The sequence below is a fragment of the Coregonus lavaretus genome (genome assembly GCF_964263955.1).
Source record: "Coregonus lavaretus genome assembly, chromosome: 40".
Taxonomy (NCBI): domain Eukaryota; kingdom Metazoa; phylum Chordata; class Actinopteri; order Salmoniformes; family Salmonidae; genus Coregonus; species Coregonus lavaretus.
The window spans coordinates 5,329,436-5,353,491 of record NC_140027.1 but is presented as its reverse complement, the minus strand read 5'-3'; the positions used below and the strand labels follow the sequence as shown (position 1 = coordinate 5,353,491).

At 44.0% G+C, this 24,056-nt stretch overlaps 3 protein-coding genes and 1 long non-coding RNA gene across 6 annotated transcripts; 1 reads left to right on the top strand and 3 right to left on the bottom strand.

The window, feature by feature from the left end:
• Positions 1–1,897: 1,897 nt before the first annotated feature.
• Positions 1,898–9,575, bottom strand: LOC311113723 (uncharacterized protein). 2 transcript variants are annotated; one of them, XM_084157030.1, is made up of 8 exons: positions 9,440–9,575; positions 9,178–9,294; positions 8,873–8,987; positions 8,492–8,601; positions 8,252–8,391; positions 6,155–7,878; positions 5,939–6,049; positions 1,898–5,699 (listed from the first exon to the last, which is right to left on the bottom strand). In XM_084157030.1, exons 2-8 carry the CDS (start codon positions 9,262–9,264, stop codon positions 5,044–5,046), a joined length of 2,943 nt encoding a protein of 980 aa, XP_084013156.1. In that variant the 5' UTR covers positions 9,265–9,294; positions 9,440–9,575; the 3' UTR covers positions 1,898–5,043. The 2 variants fall into 2 exon arrangements, with proteins under 2 accessions (XP_084013156.1, XP_084013155.1); XM_084157029.1 differs by having other exon boundaries at positions 9,178–9,575.
• On the bottom strand, positions 9,431–11,476 carry LOC311113358 (uncharacterized protein; the record flags this gene model as incomplete). Its single annotated transcript, XM_084156572.1, has 5 exons — positions 11,450–11,476; positions 10,975–11,090; positions 10,667–10,802; positions 9,993–10,224; positions 9,431–9,909 (listed from the first exon to the last, which is right to left on the bottom strand). Exons 2-5 carry the CDS (start codon positions 11,046–11,048, stop codon positions 9,431–9,433), a joined length of 921 nt encoding a protein of 306 aa, XP_084012698.1. The 5' UTR covers positions 11,049–11,090; positions 11,450–11,476.
• Positions 11,477–12,141: 665 nt separating this feature from the next.
• Positions 12,142–15,210, top strand: LOC311113648 (group XIIB secretory phospholipase A2-like protein). Of its 2 annotated transcripts, none has more exons than XM_084156920.1 (4): positions 12,142–12,520; positions 13,418–13,494; positions 14,227–14,392; positions 14,746–15,210. In XM_084156920.1, the coding sequence occupies exons 1-4, from the start codon at positions 12,265–12,267 to the stop codon at positions 14,862–14,864; spliced, it is 618 nt and encodes a 205-aa protein (XP_084013046.1). In that variant the 5' UTR covers positions 12,142–12,264; the 3' UTR covers positions 14,865–15,210. The 2 variants fall into 2 exon arrangements, with proteins under 2 accessions (XP_084013046.1, XP_084013045.1); XM_084156919.1 differs by having other exon boundaries at positions 12,145–12,520; positions 13,418–13,506.
• A 5,616-nt stretch (positions 15,211–20,826) lies between these two features.
• LOC311113303 lies at positions 20,827–21,573 on the bottom strand. The gene is made up of 3 exons (XR_014611004.1): positions 21,437–21,573; positions 21,133–21,241; positions 20,827–20,985 (listed from the first exon to the last, which is right to left on the bottom strand). It is a non-coding gene; the product is annotated as an uncharacterized lncRNA (long non-coding RNA).
• Positions 21,574–24,056: the final 2,483 nt, after the last annotated feature.

Sequence of the window (24,056 nt, the reverse complement as noted above, 5' to 3'; positions counted from 1 at the left end):
TCAGTGGCTGCAATGGCTGATGTTCATGTATCAACGATCTCCAAGGCATTCCACAAAAAGTGTCTTTATGGGAGAGTGGCAAGGAAGAAGCCCTGGCTGAAGAACATCCTTGCCCGCAAAGAGTTCGCAAAACGTCACCTAGAAGATACTGCAGTTGTGGCAGAATGTCTGGTGATCTGATGACTAAATGTGGAACTTTTTGGCCTGAACACTAAGCGGTATATGTGGCTTTAGAGCAGCATGGAATGGCAATATTGTCAGGATTGATGGGAGGATGAATGGCCACAGTACATAGAAATCCTGGATTAAAACTTGCACCCCTCTGCCAAAAAACTCAAACTGTGGAAGAAGTTTGTTTTTCAACAGGACAATGATCCAAAGCACACTGCCAGAGCAACAGTGGAGTATCTTAAAATGATGAAAATAGATGTCCTTGGGTGACCCAGTCAGACTGCTGACCTTAATCCCATCTAAAAATCTGTGGAAAGACCTCAAAATTGCAGTCCACTGTTCCACAACTAACTTCACACAGCTTGGGGCATTTTGCAAGGAGGAATTGTCAAATATTGCTCCATCACAGTGTGCAAAGTTAGTTAACCGAAAAGACTACTGGCAGTAATAGCTGCCAGAGGTGGTTCAACCAAGTATTGACCTAGGGGGATTAATTTAACAATGAACTGGAATTTCATAAAATAAATAAATTGTTTACTATTTTCTTTTGTGGGGGGAACTCTGAAGAAGAATGTGACTCACAAATAAAAATTCCCAATCTAATGCATCAAAATCCCAGGCTGTGAGACGGGATTGGCCGAATATTTTTCAAGGCACTGTAAGTAAAACATTCTAAAGTGCATACATCAACTCGGCTGGTTCAGCCCTACAGAAACCTAATGCCCGATGTCCACCAGATGCATATGCGTTTTGTTTTACCGGATGTTTAGTCCGCATTTTCCATACTTGACGCACATGCTTCGCTTTTCAACTAAAAGCTAGCTAGTTGAAGTCTGTGTTTGCACTTCCGTTTGCAACGCACGAGGTGAAAATATTGAACGCATGCGGTACACAGAACGCACCGCAGCCTAGTGTGACACCCCCAACGTAGCGTTGCGGACTGCTCCATTGACAATTAATGACTTCTGTCAGAATCCAAAGAGTTTGATGCATCTGGTGGACATGAGGCATAAAGCTTGGGTCTCTTAATTTAATCTATGCAAATAAGGGCACACAATTACAATTCTGAATAATGGATATTTATTGTAGAAAAGGGAACGCAATACATGTCATGTTGACATGATTTTCAGTTTGCTTCCAAATGACTGATTTCACATTAGTCTCCAGTGATCATAGGGAAAAATAATCTAAAACAATTGCTATGTGTATTTACAATCCCCTTCTCCAAGCTGATTACTCACTAACCTAGCTCTTATCAATTTATCAATTACAGTGCATGGAGAACGCTGTTATTTATATTGAAAATAATCAAGTATATTCTTTTTCCACTTAGAAACGGCAGGTTCGCTCGACCTTATACATAAATAATAAATAATAATATGCCATTTAGCAGACACTTTGATCCAAAGCGACTTACAGTCATGCGTGCATACATTTTTTTTGTGTATGGGTGGTCCCGGGGATCGAACCCACTACCTTGGCGTTACAAGCGCCGTGCTCTACCAGCTGAGCTACAGAGGACCACATGTTTCCTCTTGCGTAAAGGCGGTGGCATTAAGTAAAGGTCAGAAGATGGCGTATCTTTATACACACCTCCACGCCATTATTTCTTAGATCTCCACCCCGAAGGAATAGCAGGTGAATAGCATGCTGTTCTCATGCTTAAATTAAAGGTCAGAATACACATTCATTGTATACTTATGAGCACTGAATAAATACAATTAGGCTGATTGATTCTTGTTTAATTTGGTGAAGGAATGTGGACACTAACTCTTGCCAGGTTTATCACGTTACACTCCACACCATATCTCTCATTCATACATGCAAACCTTTACTTTCAGTTGTACATTTCAGTTGTTTTATTTAAACTTCAAGTGTGTAGAGTATACAGGGGTAGTATATTCAAGACCTAGCATATACATATATTAAGAAAAATTAAAAGTGTTCATTGCACACCAATACACATTGCGTCATAATGGGACCCATCTCATCCAAAAAGTTGACTCAAGTTTGCCAAAAAGCACCTGGAAGATCATCAATACTCTTAGAAGAACATTCAATAGTCAACTTTTTGGACGACATGGGTCCCATTATGCCTGGCGAAAACCAAACACTGCATTCCACAGTAAGAAACTTATACCAACGGTCAAGCATGGTGGTGGTAGTGTGATGGTTTGGGGATGCTTTGCTGCCTCAGGACCTGTACGACTTGCCTTAATAGAAGGAACCATGAATTCTGCTCAGTATCAGAATCCTACAGGAGAATGTCAGGCCATCCATCTGTGAACTGCAGCACAGCTGTGTCATGCAGCAAGACAATAATCCAAAACACACAATCAAGTCTACATGAAAATGGCTAAAAATCAACACATTTTAAGTTTTACAATGGCCTAGTCAAAGTCCAGACCTAATCCCAATTGATATGTTGTGGCAGGACTTGAAATGAGCAGTTCATGCTTGAAAACCCACCAATGTCGCTAAATTAATGCAGTTCTGCATGGAAGTGTGGGCCAAAATTCCTCCACAGCGATGTGAGAGACTGCTCAATAACTACGGAAGCGTTTGGTTGGAGTCATTGCAGCTAAAGGTACACCACTTACATTTACATTTAAGTCATTTAGCAGAAGCTCTTATCCAGAGCGACTTACAGTTAAGTGAGTGCATACATTTTTCACACTGGCCCCCGTGGGAAACGAACCCACAACCCTGGCGTTGCAAGCGCCATGCTCTACCAACTGAGCTACAGGAGGCCTACAGTTAGAGTGTTAGGGGCAATTACTTTTTCACACAGGGGCATTGGGTGTTGCATAACTTTGTTTATGAAATAAGTACGTAAATCTGTTATTTATTCACTCAGGTTCCCTTTATCTAATATTAGGTTTTGGTTGAAGTTCCGATACAGTGCCTTCAGAAAGTATTCAGACCCCTGGACTTATTCCACTTTGATACGTTACAGCCTTCTTCTAAAATAGATTAAATAAATACAAATCCTCAGTAATCTACACACAATACCCCATAATGACAAAGCTAAAACAGAAATACCTTTTTTACATACGTATTCAGACCCTGCTATGAGACTAAAAATTGAGCTCAGGTGCATCCTTTTTCCATTGATCATCCTTTAGATGTTTCTACAACTTGGATTCCACCGGTGGTAAATTCAATTGATTGGACATGATTTGGAAAAGCACACACCTGTCTATATAAGGTCCCACAGTTGACAGTGCAAAAACCTAACCATGAGGTCGAAGGAATTGTCCGTAGAGGTCCGAGACAGGATTGCAGAAGGACAACCATCTCTGAAGCACCTTTATGGTAGAGAGGCCAGACTGAAGCCACTCCTCAGTAAAAAGGCACATGACAGCCAGCTTGGAATTTGCCAAAAGGCACCTAAAGACTCTCAGACCATGAGAAACAAGATTCTCTGGTCTGACGAAACGAAGATTTAACTCTTTGCCCTGAATGCAAAGCATCACATCTAGAGGAAACCTGGCACCATCCCTACGGTGAGGCATGGTGGTGGCAGCATCATGCTGTGGGGATGTTTTTCAGTTGCAGGGACTGGGAGACTAGTCAGGATCGAGGCAAAAATGAACGGAGCAAAGTACAGCGAGATCCTTGATGAAAACCTGCTCCAGAGTGCTCAGGACCTCAGACTGGGGGCAAAGGTTCACCTTCCAAGCATACAGCCAAGACAGCACAGGAGTGGCTTCGGGACAAGTCTCTGTATGTCCTTGAGTGGCCCAGCCAGAGCCTGGACATGAACCCGATCTAACATCTCTGGAGACCTGAAAATAGCTGTGCAGCAACGCTCCCCATCCAACCTGACAGAGCTTGAGAGGATCTGCAGAGAAGAATGGGAGAAACTCCCCATATACAGGTGTGCCAAGCTTGTAGCATCATACCCAAGAAGACCCAAAGCTGTAATCACTGCCAAAGGTGCTTCAACAAAGTACTGAGTAAAGGGTCTGAATACTTATGTAAATATCATATTTCAGTTTTAGCAACATTTTCTAAAATGCTATTTTTGCTTTGTCATTATGGGGTAGTGTGCAGATTGGGGAGGAAAAAACTATTTAATCAATTTTAGAATAAGGCTGTCACCTAACAAAATGTGGAAAAAGTCAAGGGGTCTGAATACTTTCCGAAGGCACTAACATTCAGTATAAAAAATATGCAGAAGTAGAGGAAATTAGAACGGGTTGGCAAAAACTTTTTTCACAGCACTGTACCTTACTATAAGGAGGGAGAAGCACTACATTCACATAGAGCAGAACTGGTGTGGCATTAGTTTAAATAATTACATTTTCCACATGGTAATAAGAATCAGTTGAGTGTAATAACCCACTGTTCACTCAAATAAGAGGAAATTTAGTCGGCAGGAGTGGAGGAAGAGGGCAACGGTTAATTGTTACTAGTTAACTGACTAAGTGTTCCAAAAGGTTACTTTCTGCTTGAATAAAATGAAATAAAACAATTTGATTTTTGAACCTTAATGTACATGATTGATGATATATTATGTAAAATAACATCAACATTTGTGAGCTGTATGCCTCATCTAAGAAAATCCCTAAAACAATTCACACAGAGACAGACTAGGCTGACTATTCATCAGTAACATTAGCTGATACTAAGTAATGATATCAATATGAGTAACACTTTATCAAATTGAGTTAAGGAGGGTTTTGTGTGTGTGCGCGGTTTCCTGCATTTTATACAATCATTTTGCAATGAATTGCTGTTCTGATCTGTTAGCGGGAAAATACACTAGAGCAAAAGCATTCATATGAAGGCTAAGTGTTTGTGTTAGTCTTTGGGTGCGTAGTCCATTGACCGACAGTGCATACAATATGAGCCATATTCCAAATGCAGTTACTGTCCGAAGGGAGATGATGTGGGGTCAAATGTCTTAAAAAGGTCTTTCAGTGTTTTTTTGTCACTTAAGTTCCCACTTTTGCTCCTCATTTGTCCAGACAGTCGCTTTGGTTGTACATCAGTGTGAGGTGGAGTCATCCGTACCATTGCTTGGATTGGTAGGTTGTGAACGCCGGGGGTATCCACCTGGACCTGACTCCTACCTGAATTCCTGGAGGGAATGAGATGCTCTCCTGCAGCCTCCTGGGAGTTGGAGTCCTGTGGGGAACGCTGTGGCCTGAGTCCAACAGCAGGACCTGACGTTCTTTCAGTAGAGGGGGAGGCCAGAGGGACAGACGGCTGGTGATTGAGCGAGAGGGAGATGGGAGGAAGAGGGGCAAGGTCTTCAAGGGACCACACCACGTCCTGGGCCAAGGCGGACCGTGGCAGGGTGATGTCCACCTGGCGATGGTGGTGAGGGTCACCGAGTGTCACGCAAGGTACTAACGGTTCTAATGGAATTACCAACAGCTCATCTCTCAGATCGCACTCCTCCGGCTCACTCTCCATCTCATCAACCTTCTCCTCCTCCTCCACTTCCTGGCTCTGCTGTCCTGTAGAAGTAGATCCTCTGGTGATTTGGTCCTCATCACTGGAACACAGGACATCGCCTCCTGAAAGGGGTCACAACAGGTCAGACACACTTTCAGCGGTAATGGACACAATCCTGAATATATTTCGATACACACTAAGAGGCCCCCCCCCAAAAAAACAAAACAACAACAGTTCAGCCAGAAGTAGGTGAGAGGAAATAAGTATAAAACATGTCGATGCAACACCAAGCACACCACAATGCATTTATGTTCCAAAAAAGACAAATGCACTACTTCTAGCATGATGTGTCTGACAGTACCTGGATCTTCGCAGCCGTTACTGCTCACCTGCTCCCCCTCCTGGCGGCATGGGCTCAGGCGTAGGAAGAGGGTCCTCAGAACAGAATTGGTTGAGGTTGGCTCTGGAGGCACTGCATTAATTCAAGGAGGGTACGAAGTGGTGATGAAAAATAGCAAGATGCATTTCACACAAAGAGACAATTCAAGTATTGTTATTGAGTAAAGCAGGCCCTTACTAGTGAGTGGTGTTGGGTCTGGAACCTCATGTTTAGGCTCGACTATGCGGGGATACGGCCGGGTCTGTGTTGGAGGGTCAGGGAGGGTTGTCTGGCTGATGGGCCCTGCAAAGAGGCTGCGAATGGGTTTTCCCAATTGCTTCTGAGTCTCAAGCACAGCCTCAACTGAATGAGAAGCTGGTCTATTACAGCCAGTGACATTTCTGGGGGGATCTGGTTGGATCTGTGTTGGATGGCCGGAAGTGGAGGTCTGTGTGAGGGGGCCGGCAAAGAGGCTACGGAAGGGTTTTTCCATGGACTTCTGGGACTCACTGACAGCCTCAACTGAAGATGTCCATCTCTTGCAGACTGGAAGAGGCTCAGAAGACCGAATGGGGTCTGGATGACCAAATGTAGTACTGGGGGGATTTGGCCGGGTCTGTCTGGGAGGGTGGTTAGTGGAAGTCTGGCTGATGGGACCTGCGAAGAGGCTACGGAAGGGTTTTCCCATGGGCTTTTTAGAAGCTGGTGCCTTACAACCTGGGGAGTTCAGAGTGTGAGAGGGAGGGTCAGGAGCGGTCTGGCTGATGGTTCCTGCAATACGGCTGCAGAAGGGGTTTTCCACGGGCTTACAGGGCTCAAGCACAGCCGTAACAGAATACAAAGCCGGCCTTTTACAGCCTGCAGGAGGAGCAGAGTCTGAAGGACCAAATGCAGTGCTATGGGAATCTGGTTGGATCTGTGTGGGAGGTTGGGGAGAGGAGGTCTGGCTGATGGGGCCTGCAAAGAGGCTGCTGAAGGATGGTTTCAAAGATTTAGGAGACCCAAGCACAGCTGAATAATAAGCCGGCCTCTTATAGACTGAAGGAGGATCAGGGAGCCGAATGGAGTCTGGAGGATTGAATGTAGTGCTAGGAGGATCTAGTTGGGTCTGTATATCAGGGTGGCGAGTGGACTGGGTGATGGGGCCTGCAAAGAGGCTGCGGACAGGGTTTTCCACAAGCTTGTGGGACTGAAGAACAGCCTTAACTGAATAAGAAGCGGGTCCCTTACAGCCTGGGGTGTTTATGGGAGAATTAGCAGACTTCTGTGTGGAAGGTGTAGTGGAGGTCTGGCTGATCGGCCCTGCAAAGAGACTGCACAAGGGTTTTTTCACCGGCTTCTGGGCCGTAGAGACAGCCTCAACTGAATAAGGAGCCGGCCTCTTATTCATACGATGATCAGATGACCGAATGGGGTCTGGAGAAACTAACGTATTGCTGGGGGGATCTGATCGGATCTGTGTGGGGGGTGGGAAGGTCTGGGTGATGGATCCTGAAAATTGGTTGCAGAAGGCTTTTTCTACAGGCTTCTGGAATCCAAGCACAGCTTCGACTGAATAAGGAACATTTATCTTGCCACATGTAGAGTTTAGGGTTGGATCAGGCGGGCAGATAGAGTCTGGAGGAACTAATGTAGTTGCAGGGGGATCTGGTTGGGTCTGTGAGGTCTGGCTGATAGAGGCTGCAAAGAAGCTGCGGAAGGGTTTTTCCAGGGGCCTATGGGACCCAAGCACAGCCTCAACTGAATAAGAAACCAGTTCCTTAAAGCCAGGAGAGCTTGGGGGAGGATCAGGAGACCGAATGGAGTTTGCACAACGGGCAATTTCCTTCTCCACGACCTCAGATGACACTTCATTCTGACACATGGGGGAACTTTCCTCAGCATGTGGCTCAGAGGGGCATGAGCTGTTGTAAAAGTTAGGCCTGAAATCCAGACAAAAATAGAGTCAATAAAACACTAGTGAATAACTTATTTACTATCAACAGTGTAAAATGTCAAGCTCAACCACATACATACACTACTATTCTATTACAGCACTGTGGTGTGTGGCCTTGTATTACTATCCTCGTGGATACGGGAAATCCCCAAAAGTCCTTACAAGGATAGTAAAACAAGGAACATTTGTGGGGACATTTCTCAGGTTCCCATGAGGACTAAGGCTATTATAAGCTTAGGGGTTAGGTTTAGGGTTACAATTAGGGTTAAGGGTTAGGGAAAATTTGAATGGAAATACATTTTAGGTCCCCACAAGGATAGAAATACAAACGTGTGTGCGCGTGCACTCGCGTTCTTAACCTTAGTGGATTCAGGAATATGTCAATAACAGGCTTCGTCTCCTCAGCTGTTGCTGACTCCTTTGTGGACACTGGCTCCTCCATGCTGATTGGCTCGTCCTTTTTAGCCAGTTCCTCAATGTCCTTGTCCCTCTTCAATGCCTGCATAGGAGAAATAACCCCTAGTTTGTAGATAACAGGGAGCAACAATATGTCAGTGTAAGGGCAGGAGTGTCATCTCAGGGTGGAGATAGTTACTGACCGCCTCCAGTAGCTGTTTGGTGAGCTCAGTCAGGGGTTCATGGGAAAACCTGCACTGGTCTCCTTGGTAGCACTTCCCATAGGTATGGAAGAACTTGCAGGGGAAACTCTGTGGGTACTTGGTCAAGGAGAGAAAGAAAAAATGTCTGCATCTACCCCTACGGCAGCCATTTTGTTGTTAAGGTACTGTCCGCTATGGGTCGTTAAGGTATTATTTTGCGATCAAATTCTATTTTTTTCCACAAAATATAGCAAGAGGGAGAAAGACAAATACACAAGGATACAGTATAAAAACATAACCAGAGTACAGTCATTTCCCACTCACCCACCCTGTGGCAACCACTACATAAGGGACATTTAGAATAAGCTGAGAAAAGGATATTGTGCATGTATATGCAGCTCTGTCCTTTCGAACAGGATCCCTGGACGTAGAATTTACACACTTCGTTGATAGAGTAGTTGACGTCCAGAGCATGTTCTAGCTGGCAGTCATCACCCTGCAAAACACACAGAAAATAGGTTGTTGGGGTCTCTATACAGATGGGTCAGGCCACTGACAGTATATACTGTAAAAGATGTCAACATCAACATACCTGACTATCATTGGAATATATTGGGTTTAAGTTCAATAACAAGGGACCATTAATATTGTTACAATTTCTAATAATAAAATATATAGAAACTTGCCTTGATGCACTTTCCCCTGAGGAAATGTCGACAGATTAACCTTCCGTCAATCTCCAAAGCATTCTGGTCTTTGAATTCCTTTGTCATGTTCTTTTTCCCCTTTCCAGTCAAAGTTTCCTGGAAGAGGTTGGAATCAGCTGTTAAAATGTACATAAGACTGAAATCACTGGCTTGGGTTACTTAGCTGTAACCGAGCACATCATAAAGCTACAAATGACATTTCTATGGATATTGACAAGGAAGTTTGCATGATTTAATTTACTAGTGTTAAACGTCCATCTGGGAAATGTCGTCCACCTCTACGTGACCGGTCAGTGCCTCGCTTTGACCAATCGCCCCTCCTGTCACAGCCCGGGCCTCTATTGTTCCACTCTCCACCCCTGTTGGAACCACCTCCACCCCTGTTGGAACCACCTCCACCCCTGTTGGAACCACCTCCACCCCTGTTGGAACCACCTCCACCCCTGTTGGAACCACCTCCACCCCTGATGGAACCACCTCCACCCCTGATGGAACCACCTCCACCCCTGATGGAACCACCTCCACCCCTGTTGGAGAAGTCTCTGGGCTGGTTAGTGCCACGTCCACCCATTCCGGTAAAATCCCCACCCCTCCTGGCAGAGTTTCCCCCTCTGCCTCTGGCCTGGTTGTCAAGTCTCTGCTGATGAGGCTCCCATTGCTTCCGTCCTTTCTTCCTGTTTATACCTTGAACATCCTTTTTCTGATCAGGACCTGTGGAAAAGGTTAAATGAAATTACACTCCTTTTAATGTCTGAATGCTAATAGTAAAGGGTTAATGATCCATAAAAACCCACCCTTTGCTTCTCCGGGCCTCATGTTCTTCCTACCCGACTTCTCTGTATCGTGTCCTGGGTGTTCACCTTCCTTGCTATGGCTGTAGAAGTCCAGTTCTCTACTGAAGTCAAGGCTTGGTTGCTCGTAATCACACTTCACCATGTTGTAGTCTCGGTCCACAGAGTCAAAGTCTTTATAAGATTGTGGTGGGCCTTTATGAATCGTACTTTTCTTGGCCTGGCCAGACTGCTCCTGTGGAAAAAATACGAAAGGGTACCGTTATAACCTCAAATCACAAGGAAAGGGGCAATACCAAATCGTAACAGTTTGCGACCCGTTTCTATACCAACATAATCTACAGCAGGGCTCGCCAACCCCGTTCCTGGAGCGCTATCACCCCAACCCTAATCTAGCGCACCTCATTCTAATAATTAGCTGGTTGATAAACTGAATCAGGTTAGTTACAACTGGGATTGGAGCGAAAACCTACCGGAGGGCAGCTCTCCAGGAACAGGGTTGGAGAGGCCTGATCTACAGGTATGTGGTGTGCAATTAGCCTAGTAGTGTAAATCACTGCACAAAACACACAATTACAGGCCTATGTTAGTTAGGCTTACGTCAATGTTTAGTAAAAAACGTTAAAAACATTCTGAATTGGCCTATTCAGCATCTGTTTAGTACATGACAAGTTCACCTGTTGGTCCCCTTTTTTTCTCTTCCTGGGGCCACTCTGCTGACCCCTTTGCAATGGCCTCTTTCTGGACTGGGCATCCCTTTCGTTCTCCTTCTCCAGCTTAACTGGTTCCAGTTGCCTTTCATCCCTTTGAAATCTGAGAAAATTTGTTTTATCAATCAATTCTCACAGTTGGCTAGGTACTCCAATTCAAAGCTGAAACACTTGACTAAGTTAGTTAACGTTAGCCAAGTTACATTAATTCAGCACAGTAGAAAAGAGAGTAGAAATAATTACTATTTGTATTATAGCTAACGTTAGTAGCTTACCTCTCTCTCGACTCACAAGGCGTCGTGTCAAATTCTTTGTTTGGAAGACTTGAAAAAAGGCTGGTGAATGCCATGTTGCTGACATACAATGTTGAGTAGGGTAGACCTACTCCTCTCTCCTCAAAATAGAAATGAGTGGTTTTTCATTCATGACCACTACAAAATGTCTCTAGGTCATAGCTATATACAGCAAAAAGTAGCTAGCCAGCTAACTGTTTAAAACAGTAGATGGCAAACTTTCGAGGTCATAGTTAGCTAATGTAGCGTGGCTACTAGTCGTGCTGCTGCTCACTGCAGACAACGTTACAAGCGCGTGTTGGCTCGCGCACCTGCACCACGCTATCTTGGGGCTCTCACACTTCACTTGCAAACGTTTCGTCTTGTTAGATGAGCGAGCAGCACTAATACGTTTTGTATGTTTCCATAATAAGCACACTCAAATATATAATTTCGATAACGAAGCCAGTGCTCTCACCAAACAAACAGCTCACTAGAGAACGGCATGACGTTTTCCTTGCTTACTTCCGAGCACGTGCGCACTACGTCGCCGACTATTTGTCAACTGCGTTCCTTCATAAGTTTAGCGTTTTGAAACGTTTTGTCTGTCGCTGGCTACGTCAAAAGGATACGTTCAGTTTATTAAACGTTTTACTACGGGTTGAAACAGTAACGGTAGTACTAATCAAAGGGCACTAGTCAATTTACACTAGTAAATGTTTAAAGATAATTTATCAGTAGAATTCATGACACCTTTAGGTCTCTGGGCCAAGCTTTACCAATATTATCTTTGAATTTGTTCAATAAGTCATGTCTAGTAATGCAATGCATTGATTATTTTTCTAATCATAATTTGTACGAAATGTGAATAGTCAACAAGTGTGAAGTACAATCAGTTACTTGACTGTTTCATGTCATAATCATCAGTCTATTGATATAGTCAAAATTGGTGACAGAACATCAGTCTTTATAGGAGCATAGTCAAAACATCGAATACCAATATGATTACAACAAAACACATTAAGATCACTAACAGATAAATATAGCACACCTTGGGCACCTTTAAAACATAAATACAATCTAGATAGGCGCTGACCTTCGTTCCTCCACAGTGGAGGCTGTCCCGGTGTCTAGCTCAAAGTCCAGGTCAGGGTGCCGGTTGACGCGACAGAGTGAGTCGTCTCTTTCTCTCCCTCTCTGTGTGTGTTTGTGCTTCTCTCATTCCCCCAGCTGAACTCTGTGGATCGTCAACGCTGTGTCCCTAGCTGCCCCTCTGCTTCTCTGAACCTCAATATGACACACTGGGCCTCCCTTGCCCTCCTTCTGGTTTTGGGCCTCTCCATCCAGGGGACCCTCTCCCAGGATGCTGAGGAACCTGCACCAGTGGACCCAAGCCAGGCCCCTGTCGACCCCTCCCAGGCAGAGGATGAGGACGAGTGGGGACTGAACTCCGTTAGGGGAAGCTTCGAAGCCGTCAATGGATACTTTGATTCCATGCTGGAGCTTATGGGCGGACGCGATGGAGTGTGTCAGTACCGCTGTCGATATGGTAAGAACATGACCAACTCCTCTGGCTAGTCTATCATACATGTATCATATGCGTGGCATGCCAACGATAGTCAGAGGAGTTAGCTAAACAAGCCCATCTAGATCTAGATCAGGCTAGTGATTAGTTAGCCGAGATATTCTGTTTTGTACAGACCGCTTCAATGTGATCCTATAGTTCAAATTGTGTAATGATTATCCGGCAGGTAGATCCATTATAGATTAGGGAGATGGTACACAATGGAGATACACATGGACATTAAGATTTTCGGAAGTCTTAACACATCGTCATGTTAAAGCCATTTAAACTCTTTAATGCAACAACACCATATAACTGATTAGGGAAAGCTTACACCAGGAATTCCTTTGACATTACTAATAACCTTTATCACCTCACATCTGATAATGCACCTCAGTCACTGGACTATGAGCAAGGGAGAGATAGCTGGCAGAGGTGTCATGAGGTAAAGTGTCAAAAACTCTGCGATTCACAGCTAGGCTGTAGTCTTCACCAATGATATCACATGTCCATGGACTTTACCTGTATTGACCTTGGACCCTGTTTTGGTTACCACCATTGATGAACTGATAATCTTTCCCAACAACGTCTGACGGACATCCAACCTCCCACACACTGGTTAAATCAACTTTGTTTCCACATCATTTCAATGAAATTACACTGAACCAATGTGGATTAGACTTTGAATTGACATCTGTGCCCAGTGGGCTCCCTTTGCTGGGTTGGTCAATCAAGTGTGGATGGCGATCAAGGTTGGGTTCAGTTCCATTTCAAGTCAATTCAGTCAATTGATGAAGTAAACTCAAATTCCAGTTCCTATTTTCATTGCATTTCTTGAATTGAAGGGAACTAATGTTGTCTCCAACATTCTTTCTACCTCAGGTAAAGCTGCTATTCCTCGCCCTGACTACCAGATGCAAGAGCCCAATGGATGCAGCTCCTACTTCCTAGGCCTTCCGGTACCCAATAGTGTATGCATTTGTAGATGATTGGAAACACACACACACACACACACACACACACACACACATTAATGCTCAGTGAAACATTTCCACAATCAAGTATTTTTATAGAATGCAAATCAAAATAGTACATTGGTCATACAACTCCAATAATATACAGATTGAAGTGTACACATACACTGAGTGTATAAAACATTAGGAAAACCTGCTCCTTCCATGACAGACTGACCAGGTGAATCCAGGTGAAAGCTATGATCCCTTATTGATGTCATTTGTTAAAGCCACTTAAATCAGTGTAGATGAACGGGAGGAGACAGGTTAAAGAAGGATTTTTAAGCCTTGAGACAATTGAGATATGGATTGTGTATGTGTGCCATTCAGAGGGTGAATGGGCAAGACAACATATTTAAGTGCCTTTGAACGGGGTATGGTAGTAGGTGCCGTGTTTTTAAATGCTCAACCGTTTCCTGTGTGTATCAAGAATAGTCCACCCCCCAAACGACATCCAGACAATTTGAGCATTGGAGTCAACATGGGCCAGCATCACTGTGGAACGCTTTTGACTCCTTGTAGAGTCCAAGACCCGACAAATGGAGGCTGTTCTGAGGGCACAAGGAGGTGCAACTCAATATTAGGAAGGTGTTCCTAATGTTTTGTACACTCAGTGTATAACACCATCATAGCGCACACACACACACATACTCACCACCCTTGTCCTGTTCCATCAAGGTTGACCTGGGTATCCCTGCCATGACTAAGTGCTGCAACCAGCTGGACATATGTTACGACACCTGCGGCTCCAACAAGTACCGCTGCGACTCCAAGTTCCGCTGGTGTCTCCACAGCATCTGCTCTGACCTTAAGAAGAGCCTGGGCTTCATGTCAAAGGTCGAAGGTCAGTCAACCTGATGCAGTGTACATGGAAAGTTCCACAGTCTGAAAAGTGTAGAAGCCGTCAAGCCCTTGATACCTCTGTTCCTCAACTCCCTCTCAAAGTCCATTGCAGGAGGCTCCAACGTCCCTCCCCTCAAACCTCCTTCTCCAAAGAACTTTGAGGGGGGGGCAAGGAATTAAGGAGAAATCAAAGATTTGACAGCTTGTACACTTTTCATACAGAGCCACACATTACACCTACAGCCCTATACCTGAACTTCATTGCACTTTCATCAGGCCTATTGATATTTTGTTCAAGATGTTTGAATAGGCCAGTAATTAACTCTCATCCCCATGTCCCTCTTTACCGTCTAGCCTGTGAGACGGTAGCAGACACCCTGTTCAACACAGTCTGGACTCTGGGCTGCAGGCCCTACATGAACAGCCAGAGAGAAGCCTGCCTCTGTGAAGGAGAGGAGAGGGATGAGCTTTAAATTAGGATTATAGACACACACACACACTCGCATATGCACACAACACACACACACTCACGTATGCATGCATGCACGCACGCACACACACATACAAACACACGCACATAAACACACACACGGCTCTCCTATTCACCAAGTAATATGGGACGATATTTCACTCCAAATGACTGCTGGAGATGCGACTTGATTAGGGTTTTTTCAAAAGACTCCTATTTTGGCTATTTGTGTAATTTATTTGGAGGTGTGTTTTACTAGGTTTTGTTTAACAGAACAAGTGCTGTATATTTGCAACAACTGTTGGGTTTATTTTTTTAATCTGCAAAAAAAAAGACATACTACAATACAATCTTGTATTTGTCTTCTTGAGTTGTAGAAAATCTGAAATGACATGTTCCATGCCATGTGCTTCAGACTGTATCTCTTCCTGAAAACAGAGGAACACAGAATACACACAAATCTAAAGTTCTAACTATACACTATCTACACAAATATAATGTACATTAATTTACAAAGATGTATTATCTAATATTAAGTTCAAATGTGTTTTATGTCTAGCCATAACTTAATTCATCATACATTTTTAACCCCATTAGGTAGAAATTATACATTACTCCACACTTAGTCCTGAGATACAAAGAAATCAGTTTATTAAGTTAAATATATACAAAGTGAAACAGGACAGGATCTATAGAAATAGAAGCTCGGAATTGAAAATAGTCAGACAGTTTCCTGTCTTTTATAACTAAAACAACCTCTTGGCTCTGCCAATTCCATAATAACATAAAAGCAACCTGAACTTACAGTACACTGAAAAAAACGTCAATATGAAGCCTCAGAGGACATGGCCAGAAGACAACAAATCCTATGGTAGTATTATTATACTGAACAAAAACATAATAGCAACATGCAACAATTTCTAATTTTTTACTGAGTTAAAGTTCATATAAGGAAATAAGTCAATTGAAATAAATTCATTAGGCCCTAATCTATGGATTTCATAGACGATCCCGCAGGTGAAGAAGCCGGATGTGGTGGTCGTGGGCTGGAGTGGTTACACGTGGTCTGCGGTTGTGAGGCCGGTTGGACGTACTGCCAAAATCTCTATAGCAATGTTGAAGGCAGCTTATGGTAGAGAAATTAACATTACATTCTCTGGCAACAGCTCTGGTGGACATTCCTGCAGTCAGCATGCCAACTGCATGCTCCCTCAAAACTTGAGACATCTGTGGCATTGTGTTGTGTGACAAAACTGTACATTTTAAAGTGGCCTTTTACTGTCCCCAGCACAAGGTGCACCTGTGTAATGCTGTTTAATCAGCTTCTTTATATGCCACACCTGTCAGGTGGATGGATTATCTTGGCAAAGGGGAAAAGCTCACTAATAGGGATGTAAACAAATTTGTGCACAACATTTGAGAGAAATAAGCTTTCTGTGCAAATGGAACATTTCTGGGATTTTCTTTTTCAGCATTTACATGTTGCGTTTATATTTTTGTTCAGTGCACAAATCTAGAAATAATCTGGTGGTAGAATGCAATGACATTCCAGGTGGTAGAATGCAATCAGTGGTGGAAAAAGTACCCAATTATCAAACTTGAGTAAAGGTAAAAGACACCTTAATAGAAAATGACTCAAGTAAAAGTGAAAGTCACCCAGTAAAACACTCATTGAGTAAAAAGTCTTAAAGTATTTGGTTTTAAATATACTTACAGTGGCTTGCCAAAGTATTACCCCCTTTGGCATTTTTCCTATTTTGTTGCCTTACAACCTGGAATTCAAATGGATTTTTGGGGGTTTGTATCATTTGATTTACACGAGATGCAAAATTAATTTGATTGTGAAACAAACAAGAAATAAGACCAAAAGAAACAGAAAACTTGAGCATGCATAATTATTCCCCCCCCCCCCCCAAAAGTCAATACTTTGTAGAGCCACCTTTTGCAGCAATTACAGCTGCAAGTCTCTTGGGGTATGTCTCTATAAGCTTGGCACATCTAGCCACTGGGATTTTCCCACTCTTCAAGACAAAACTGCTCCAGCTCCTTCAAGTTGGATGGGTTCCGCTGGTGTACAGCAATCTTTAAGTCATACCACAGATTCTCAATTGGATTGAGGTCTGGCCTTTGACTAGGCCATTCCAATACATTTAAATGTTTCCCCTTAAACCACTTGAGTGTTGCTTTAGCAGTATGCTTAGGGTCATTGTCCTGCTGGAACGTGAACCTCCGTCCCAGTCTCAAATCTCTGGAAGACTGAAACAGCTTTCCCTCAAGAATTTCCCTGTATTTAGCGCTATCCATCATTCCTTAAATTCTGACCAGTTTCCCAGTCCCTGCCTATGAAAAACATCCCCACAGCATGATGCTGCCACCACCATGCTTCACTGTGGGGATGGTGTTCTCGGGGTGATGAGAGGTGTTGGGTTTGCGCCAGACATAGCATTTTCCTTGATGGCCAAAAAGCTCAATTGTAGTCTCATCAGACCAGAGTACCTTCTTCCATATGTTTGGGGAGTCTCAACATGTGTTTTGGCGAACACCAAACGTGTTTGCTTATTTATTTCTTTAAGCAATGGCTTTTTTCTGGCCACCCTTCCGTAAAGCTCAGCTCTGTGGAGTGTACGGCTTAAAGTGGTGCTATGGACATATACTCCAATCTCCGCTTTGGAGCTTTGCAGCTCCTTCAGGGTTATCTTTGGTCTCTTTGTTACCTCTGATTAATGCCCTCCTTGCCTGGTCCGTGAGTTTTGGTGGGCGGCCCTCTCTTGGCAGGTTTGTTGTGGTGCCATATTCTTTCAATTTTTTAATAATGGATTTAAATGGTGCTCCGTGGGATGTTCAAAGTTTCTGATATTTTTTTATAAACCAACCCTGATCTGTACTTCTCCACAACTTTGTCCCTGACCTGTTTGGAGAGCTCCTTGGTCTTCATGGTGCCGTCTGCTTAGTGGTGTTGCAGACTCTGGGGCCTTTCAGAACAGGTGTATATATACTGAGATCATGTGACACTTAGATTGCACACAGGTGGACTTTATTTAACTAATTATGTGATTTCTGAAGGTAATCGGTTGCACCAGATCTTATTTAGGGGCTTCATAGCAAAGGGGGTGAATACATATGCACGCACCACTTTTCCGCTATTTATTTTTTAGAATTTTTTGAAACAAGTAATTTCTTTCATTTCACTTCACCAATTTGGACTATTTTGTGTATGTCCATTACATGAAATCCAAATAAAAATCCATTTAAATTACAGGTTGTAATGCAACAAAATAGGAAAACCGCCAAAGGGGATGAATACTTTTGCAAGGCACTGTAAGTATCAAAAGTAAATGTCATTGCTAAAATATACTTAAGTATCAAAAAGAACAAAAAAAAAAAAAAAATCAAATTCCTTATATTAAGCAAACGAGACGGCATGTGTTTTCTTAATTTACGTATAGCCAGGACACTCCAACACTCAGGCATAATTTACATACAAAGCATGTGTTTAGTGAGTCTGCCAGATCAGAGGCAGTAGAGATGACCAGGGATGTTATTTTGATAAGTGTGTGAGTTGGACCATTTTCCTGTCCTGCTAGGTATTCAAAATGTAACGAGTACTTTTGGGTGTCAGGGAAAATGTATTGAGTAAAAAGTATATTATTTTCTTTAGGAATGTAGCGTAGTAAAAGTTGTCAAAAATATAAATAGTGAAGTAAAGTACAGATACCCCCCAAACACTACTCAACGGCCAGTTTATTAGGTACACCACCCCATTTACGAAAATGGATCGCTCTTACAGACAGTGAGTCACGTGGCCGTGAATTGCTATATAAAGCAGGCAGACAGGGATCGAGTCATTCAGTTACTGTTCCATTGAACGTTAGAATGGGCAAAACGAGTGACCTAAGCGACTTTAAGCATGTTATGATCGACGGTGCCAGGCACTGCAGTACCTCAGAAATGCCGCCTTCCTGGGCTTTTCACGCACAACAGTGTCTAGGGTTTACCGAGAATGGTGCGACAAACAAAAAATATCCATTCAGCGGCAGTCCTGTTGGCGAAGAAACAGCTTGTTGATGACAGAGCTCAAAGGAGAATGGCAAGAATCGTGCAAGCTAACAGGCGGGCCACAAACAGACAAATAATGGCGCAGTACAGCAGCGGTGTGCCGAACAGCATCTCGGAACGCACAACTTGTCGATCCTTGTCACGGATGGGCTATTGCAGACCACACCATGTTCCACTCCTATCAGCTAAAAACAAGAAGCAGCGGCTCCAGTGGGCATGTGATCAACACCGGACAATTGAGGAGTGGAAAAACATTGCCTGGAACATGACAGCAAGTCCAGTTTACTTGAGTGGCCTGCACAGTCCCTAGACCTCATACCCAATAGAGCATCTTTGGGATGAGATGGAATGGGCAAAGGAGAGTCCGACCCGAACCTAACAAACTGGCCAGTGAGTGTATATTAGATAAGAAGGATGTTAGCCAATTAGGGGTGTAACGATTCGTTTTAACAACGATTCGATTTGTATCACGATTCGTGGTTGTCGATACGATTCAAGGACGATATTGGTTCATTTAGAACGATACGATCCGAAACGATTCAGTGATTTTAAATCGATTCAGTAACCTTTTAGCCAAAAATCAAACCAGTGTGACTGAAATAAATACCTGGTAACCAGTTGCATTTTAATGGCTGGCAATAGTCTTGATATTTTTAACAGTGTTTCATGCCTCCATGCAGACCATCTGGTATTATGAAACTTACCCAGTTCCACAAAGGAGATCCCATTTTCTTCACATAGCTTTATTCAGTGCAGCAGTTTTTTTTGCTCCACCTTTTTGTAAATAAAACTGCAGCAGCTTGACCACAGAGCGATGAAATGTCTCACAGTAAGGAACGTTGCGATCAGCTGATTTCGCGCAATTCTCCAGTGTGTGTGCGGTGCACAGAATGTGCACAAGGGAGTCTCCAACCGCAGCATGTTGCCGGAGTTTTGGCACAACGCCGTTGTAGATACCTACGTTGACAGCAGCCCCGTCTGTGCACACAGCGACCAACTTTGTTGTCCAGTCATCCAAGCCTGTGTCCTGGAAAAGTCTCACAAGTCCGTCTGTTATGGCCTGTGCGGTTCGGTCAGCACCCAATTCAATCAGTCCAATAAAGTCCGAAGTAAATTCTCCGTTGCTGGACACAGACACAATGTAAACTATTTCCTGCTCAGTTTTTGTGATGTCCTCAGATCCATCAAAAAGCATTCAGTAAAGGAACATCCTCAGAATAGGAAGACATGGGACGTGCGTGTTTAGCTTTATGGAAAGAGAAAAATATTAAACAGAGCTTGCCGCTGTTCTTCATTCAGCTTGTCTCGCCATCTGGCAAGTGGGCGACTGGACATTTATTCTCGGCTAGCTTTTAGCAATGGCTTGCGCCACATTCGTGTGCTCCTTGCTCTTTTCATGTTTGTCAAATAAAGGATGGTTGAAATTCTTTGAGCCTTTATAAAATGCACCTGTTTTGTCTGCTAGATGTGGAGTTGAGCGGCAAATCTTGCACCACATTTCAGTGCGCTCATCGTTAGCTTCAAGCCACTGCACATCTTGGAGGCACTTTTCCGAAAAAATTATTTTCTTCGGCTCTGGCTCCAGTTGGCGTTTCTTTGTAGGTGGCGAAACGCCAAAGAAGCTGCTTAATGTCTGTTGCTTTTTGGACATCCCTGACAGTAGTTGACAAGCAACATGTCATGTGTAAGGTTAGATGAGAAGATCGGTCAAGTACGCAAAGGCGCGTAGTAACACAAGTGGCATTACGCATTCCTGATTTTTGTCACGCTTGCGTATCTGCGTACCAGTTATGTGCACCCCTGCATATAAAGTCTGACGTGCTTAAATCCAATGGGTTATTTCCTAGTATCGATACAATCGATTTATTACATTTTAAAACGATGTTAGATCGATATATGTTGTCCAAAAGGCCAACTCGCCGAGCACAGATCGATGTAGTTGGATCATATGAATATAAATCGATACATCGATGTAGTAGATGGATCGTTACACCCCTATAGCCAATGGATGTCCACAGGGTCTGGATGGGTCAGCAGCAGGTTCGAGGGGGAGGTGAGCTCATGACGCACTGTGAAGATCAGCAGAAGAGAAGAAGAGTTGAGATGAATGTTCTTTGATTTGACAAGCGTATCATTGCATAAGTGTCACAAATAAAAGACTATGGGTATTATTAGTGACATCTTACTTTTTAAGGTGTGATATGAAACTGTTTTACCTACAACAGCTGCCCTTACAGGTTATGTTGGGGCTTCTGTTGGGGCTTCTGTTGGGGCTTCTTTTAAATGTGTTGATTTCGGCTTCATCTTCAGGTTGAACTCGCCAAGCTGGAAAACCCCCAGAATTATTGTCTTTAAAAGGCAAACATTTTCTAATCAATCAAATCTTATTGGCAACATGCGCCGAATACAACAGGTGTAGACATTACCGTGAAATGCTTATGAGCCCTTCCCCAACAATGCAGAGTTAAAAAGTATGATTCTTTAGAGCAAATGTAGTCTCAAACTCTAAATGTCACAAACCTTTTTCTTTAATTTCGCCTTCATCTCTTCGTCTGTCATTTTCTGCTCTGTCTCCCCGTCAGGCTTTATCTCAGCCTCTGGTTCAGAGAGGGCAAATAGGTCAGTTGCAGCCACTTTCGCCACAGAGTCTGCAAACAGTCTCTGCCATTCTGTCAATGATTTGTCCTCTGCTTCTGGCTCTGTATGACAGGGCAGTTTCCGCCTTGTCATATAGGTTCTGTTTACCCTGATGGATAAACCTGGGTTGTATATCCTTTTTCTTCCAGTGTTTTCCCTTTTCTCCATTTTCTATTTTGGGGTCCTGTTCTAGAGGGTGCCTCAGAATCCTTTGTAGCCACCGGAGGGACCACAGAATGCAGTTTCTCCCCTTCTATGACTGCTTCTTCTTCTGGCTCTTTCTTGGTACCTGACTCAGAGGGGGGCTCCTTGGCAGCCACCTGAGGAGTGTCTTTAAGCTGTCTCAATATATCTCTAATTAATCTTATAGCGTTGCCTCTTTTATACACTTGTTTATACTCAACTGGTTTAGTCCAACAGGTTTTGAGTCCTGGTTTATGCTGGGATCGACAAGTCTGGGCCACACAGTTTATGTCCTGTTCAGGGATGGGTCTGGGTCCTGCACTTGTACATCCATGTTTGTGAACTGAGGGTTGCCAGTGGCCTGGGTGTATGCCTGGAAAAAGGTTTCTGAAGTGCCATTATACACTGCTCAAAAAAATAAAGGGAACACTTAAACAACACATCCTAGATCTGAATGAATGAAATAATCTTATTAAATACTTTTTTCTTTACATAGTTGAATGTGCTGACAACACAATCACACAAAAATTATCAATGGAAATCAAATGTATCAACCCATGGAGGTCTGGATTTGGAGTCACCCTCAAAATTAAAGTGGAAAACCACACTACAGGCTGATCCAACTTTGATGTAATGTCCTTAAAACAAGTCAAAATGATGCTCAGTAGTGTGTGTGGCCTCCACGTGCCTGTATGACCTCCCTACAACGCCTGGGCATGCTCCTGATGAGGTGGCGGATGGTCTCCTTAGGGATCTCCTCCCAGACCTGGACTAAAGCATCCGCCAACTCCTGGACAGTCTGTGGTGCAACGTGGTGTTGGTGGATGGAGCGAGACATGATGTCCCAGATGTGCTCAATTGGATTCAGGTCTGGGGAATGGACGAGCCAGTCCATAGCATCAATGCCTTCCTCTTGCAGGAGCTGCTGACACACTCCAGCTACATGAGGTCTAGAATTGTCTTGCATTAGGAGGAGCCCAGGGCCAACCGCACAAGCATATGGTCTCACAAGGGGTCTGAGGATCTCATCTCGGTACCTAATGGCAGTCAGGCTACCTCTGGCGAGCACATGGAGGGCTGTGCGGCCCCCCAACGAAATGCCACCCCACACCATGACTGACTCACCGCCAAACCGGTCATGCTGGAGGATGTTGCAGGCAGCAGAACGTTCTCCACGGCGTCTCCAGATTCTGTCACGTCTGTCACGTGCTCAGTGTGAACCTGCTTTCATCTGTGAAGAGCACAGGGCGCCAGTGGCGAATTTGCCAATCTTGGTGTTCTCTGGCAAATGCCAAACGTCCTGCACGGTGTTGGGCTGTAAGCACAACCCCCACCTGTGGACGTCGGGCCCTCATGGAGTCTGTTTCTGACCGTTTGAGCAGACACATGCACATTTGTGGCCTGCTGGAGGTCATTTTGCAGGGCTCTGGCAGTGCTCCTCCTGCTCCTCCTTGCACAAAGGCGGAGGTAGCAGTCCTGCTGATGGGTTGTTGCCCTCCTACGGCCTCCTCCACGTCTCCTGATGTACTGGCCTGTCTCCTGGTAGCGCCTCCATGCTCTGGACACTACGCTGACAGACACAGCAAACCTTCTTGCCACAGCTCGCATTGATGTGCCATCCTGGATGAGCTGCACTACCTGAGCCACTTGTGTGGGTTGTAGACTCCATCTCATGCTACCACTAGAGTGAAAGCACCGCCAGCATTCAAAAGTGACCAAAACATCAGCCAGGAAGCATAGGAACTGAGAAGTGGTCTGTGGTCACCACCTGCAAAACCAGTCCTTTATTGGGGGTGTCTTGCTAATTGCCTATAATTACCACCTGTTGTCTATTCCATTTGCACAACAGCATGTGACATTTATTGTCAATCAGTGTTGCTCCTAAGTGGACAGTTTGATTTCACAGAAGTGTGATTGACTTGGAGTTACATTGTGTTGTTTAAGTGTTCCCTTAATTGTTTTGAGCAGTGTATATAAAATAGCCAAATCGAAAAAGTAACGTTGCCACTTAAAGGTGCAAGCATTGATTGTAATGATTGTTTACCTCCAGTCTGCCACCTTCTCCTGCGCTAATGGTACCCTCGCGCAGGCCTTTGTGTTCGCCGTCTCATTCTGGATCTTGAGGGTTCAAACAACTTCTGAAAAATCTGAGTGCTTTGACTTGAAAATACTATTGTATAGATGAGGTTAAATTTGTTAGAACGGCAACTGATCAAACAACAAACTCATTTCCAGTCCCCTACTTCTATAGTTAAATGATTTCAGCTTCATAGGATCAAAAATCCAATACTGCCACCAATAGGGCAGGGTGCGAAAGGGC

Bases quoted from the DNA above. Each gene is read 5' to 3' on its own strand.
- LOC311113723 (XM_084157029.1), bottom strand. From the start codon at position 9,330: ATGTACATTTTAACAGCTGATTCCAACCTCTTCCAGGAAACTTTGACT. The intron at 8,392-8,491 runs GTCAGTAACTAT...TCTCCTATGCAG, and splicing joins CCAAACAGCTACTGGAGGCG to GCATTGAAGAGGGACAAGGA. The intron at 5,700-5,938 runs GTACTGTCAGAC...GACCCCTTTCAG, and splicing joins TAACGGCTGCGAAGATCCAG to GAGGCGATGTCCTGTGTTCC.
- LOC311113648 (XM_084156919.1), top strand. From the start codon at position 12,265: ATGACACACTGGGCCTCCCTTGCCCTCCTTCTGGTTTTGGGCCTCTCC. The intron at 12,521-13,417 runs GTAAGAACATGA...TTTCTACCTCAG, and splicing joins TCAGTACCGCTGTCGATATG to GTAAAGCTGCTATTCCTCGC. The intron at 14,393-14,745 runs GTCAGTCAACCT...TTTACCGTCTAG, and splicing joins CTTCATGTCAAAGGTCGAAG to CCTGTGAGACGGTAGCAGAC.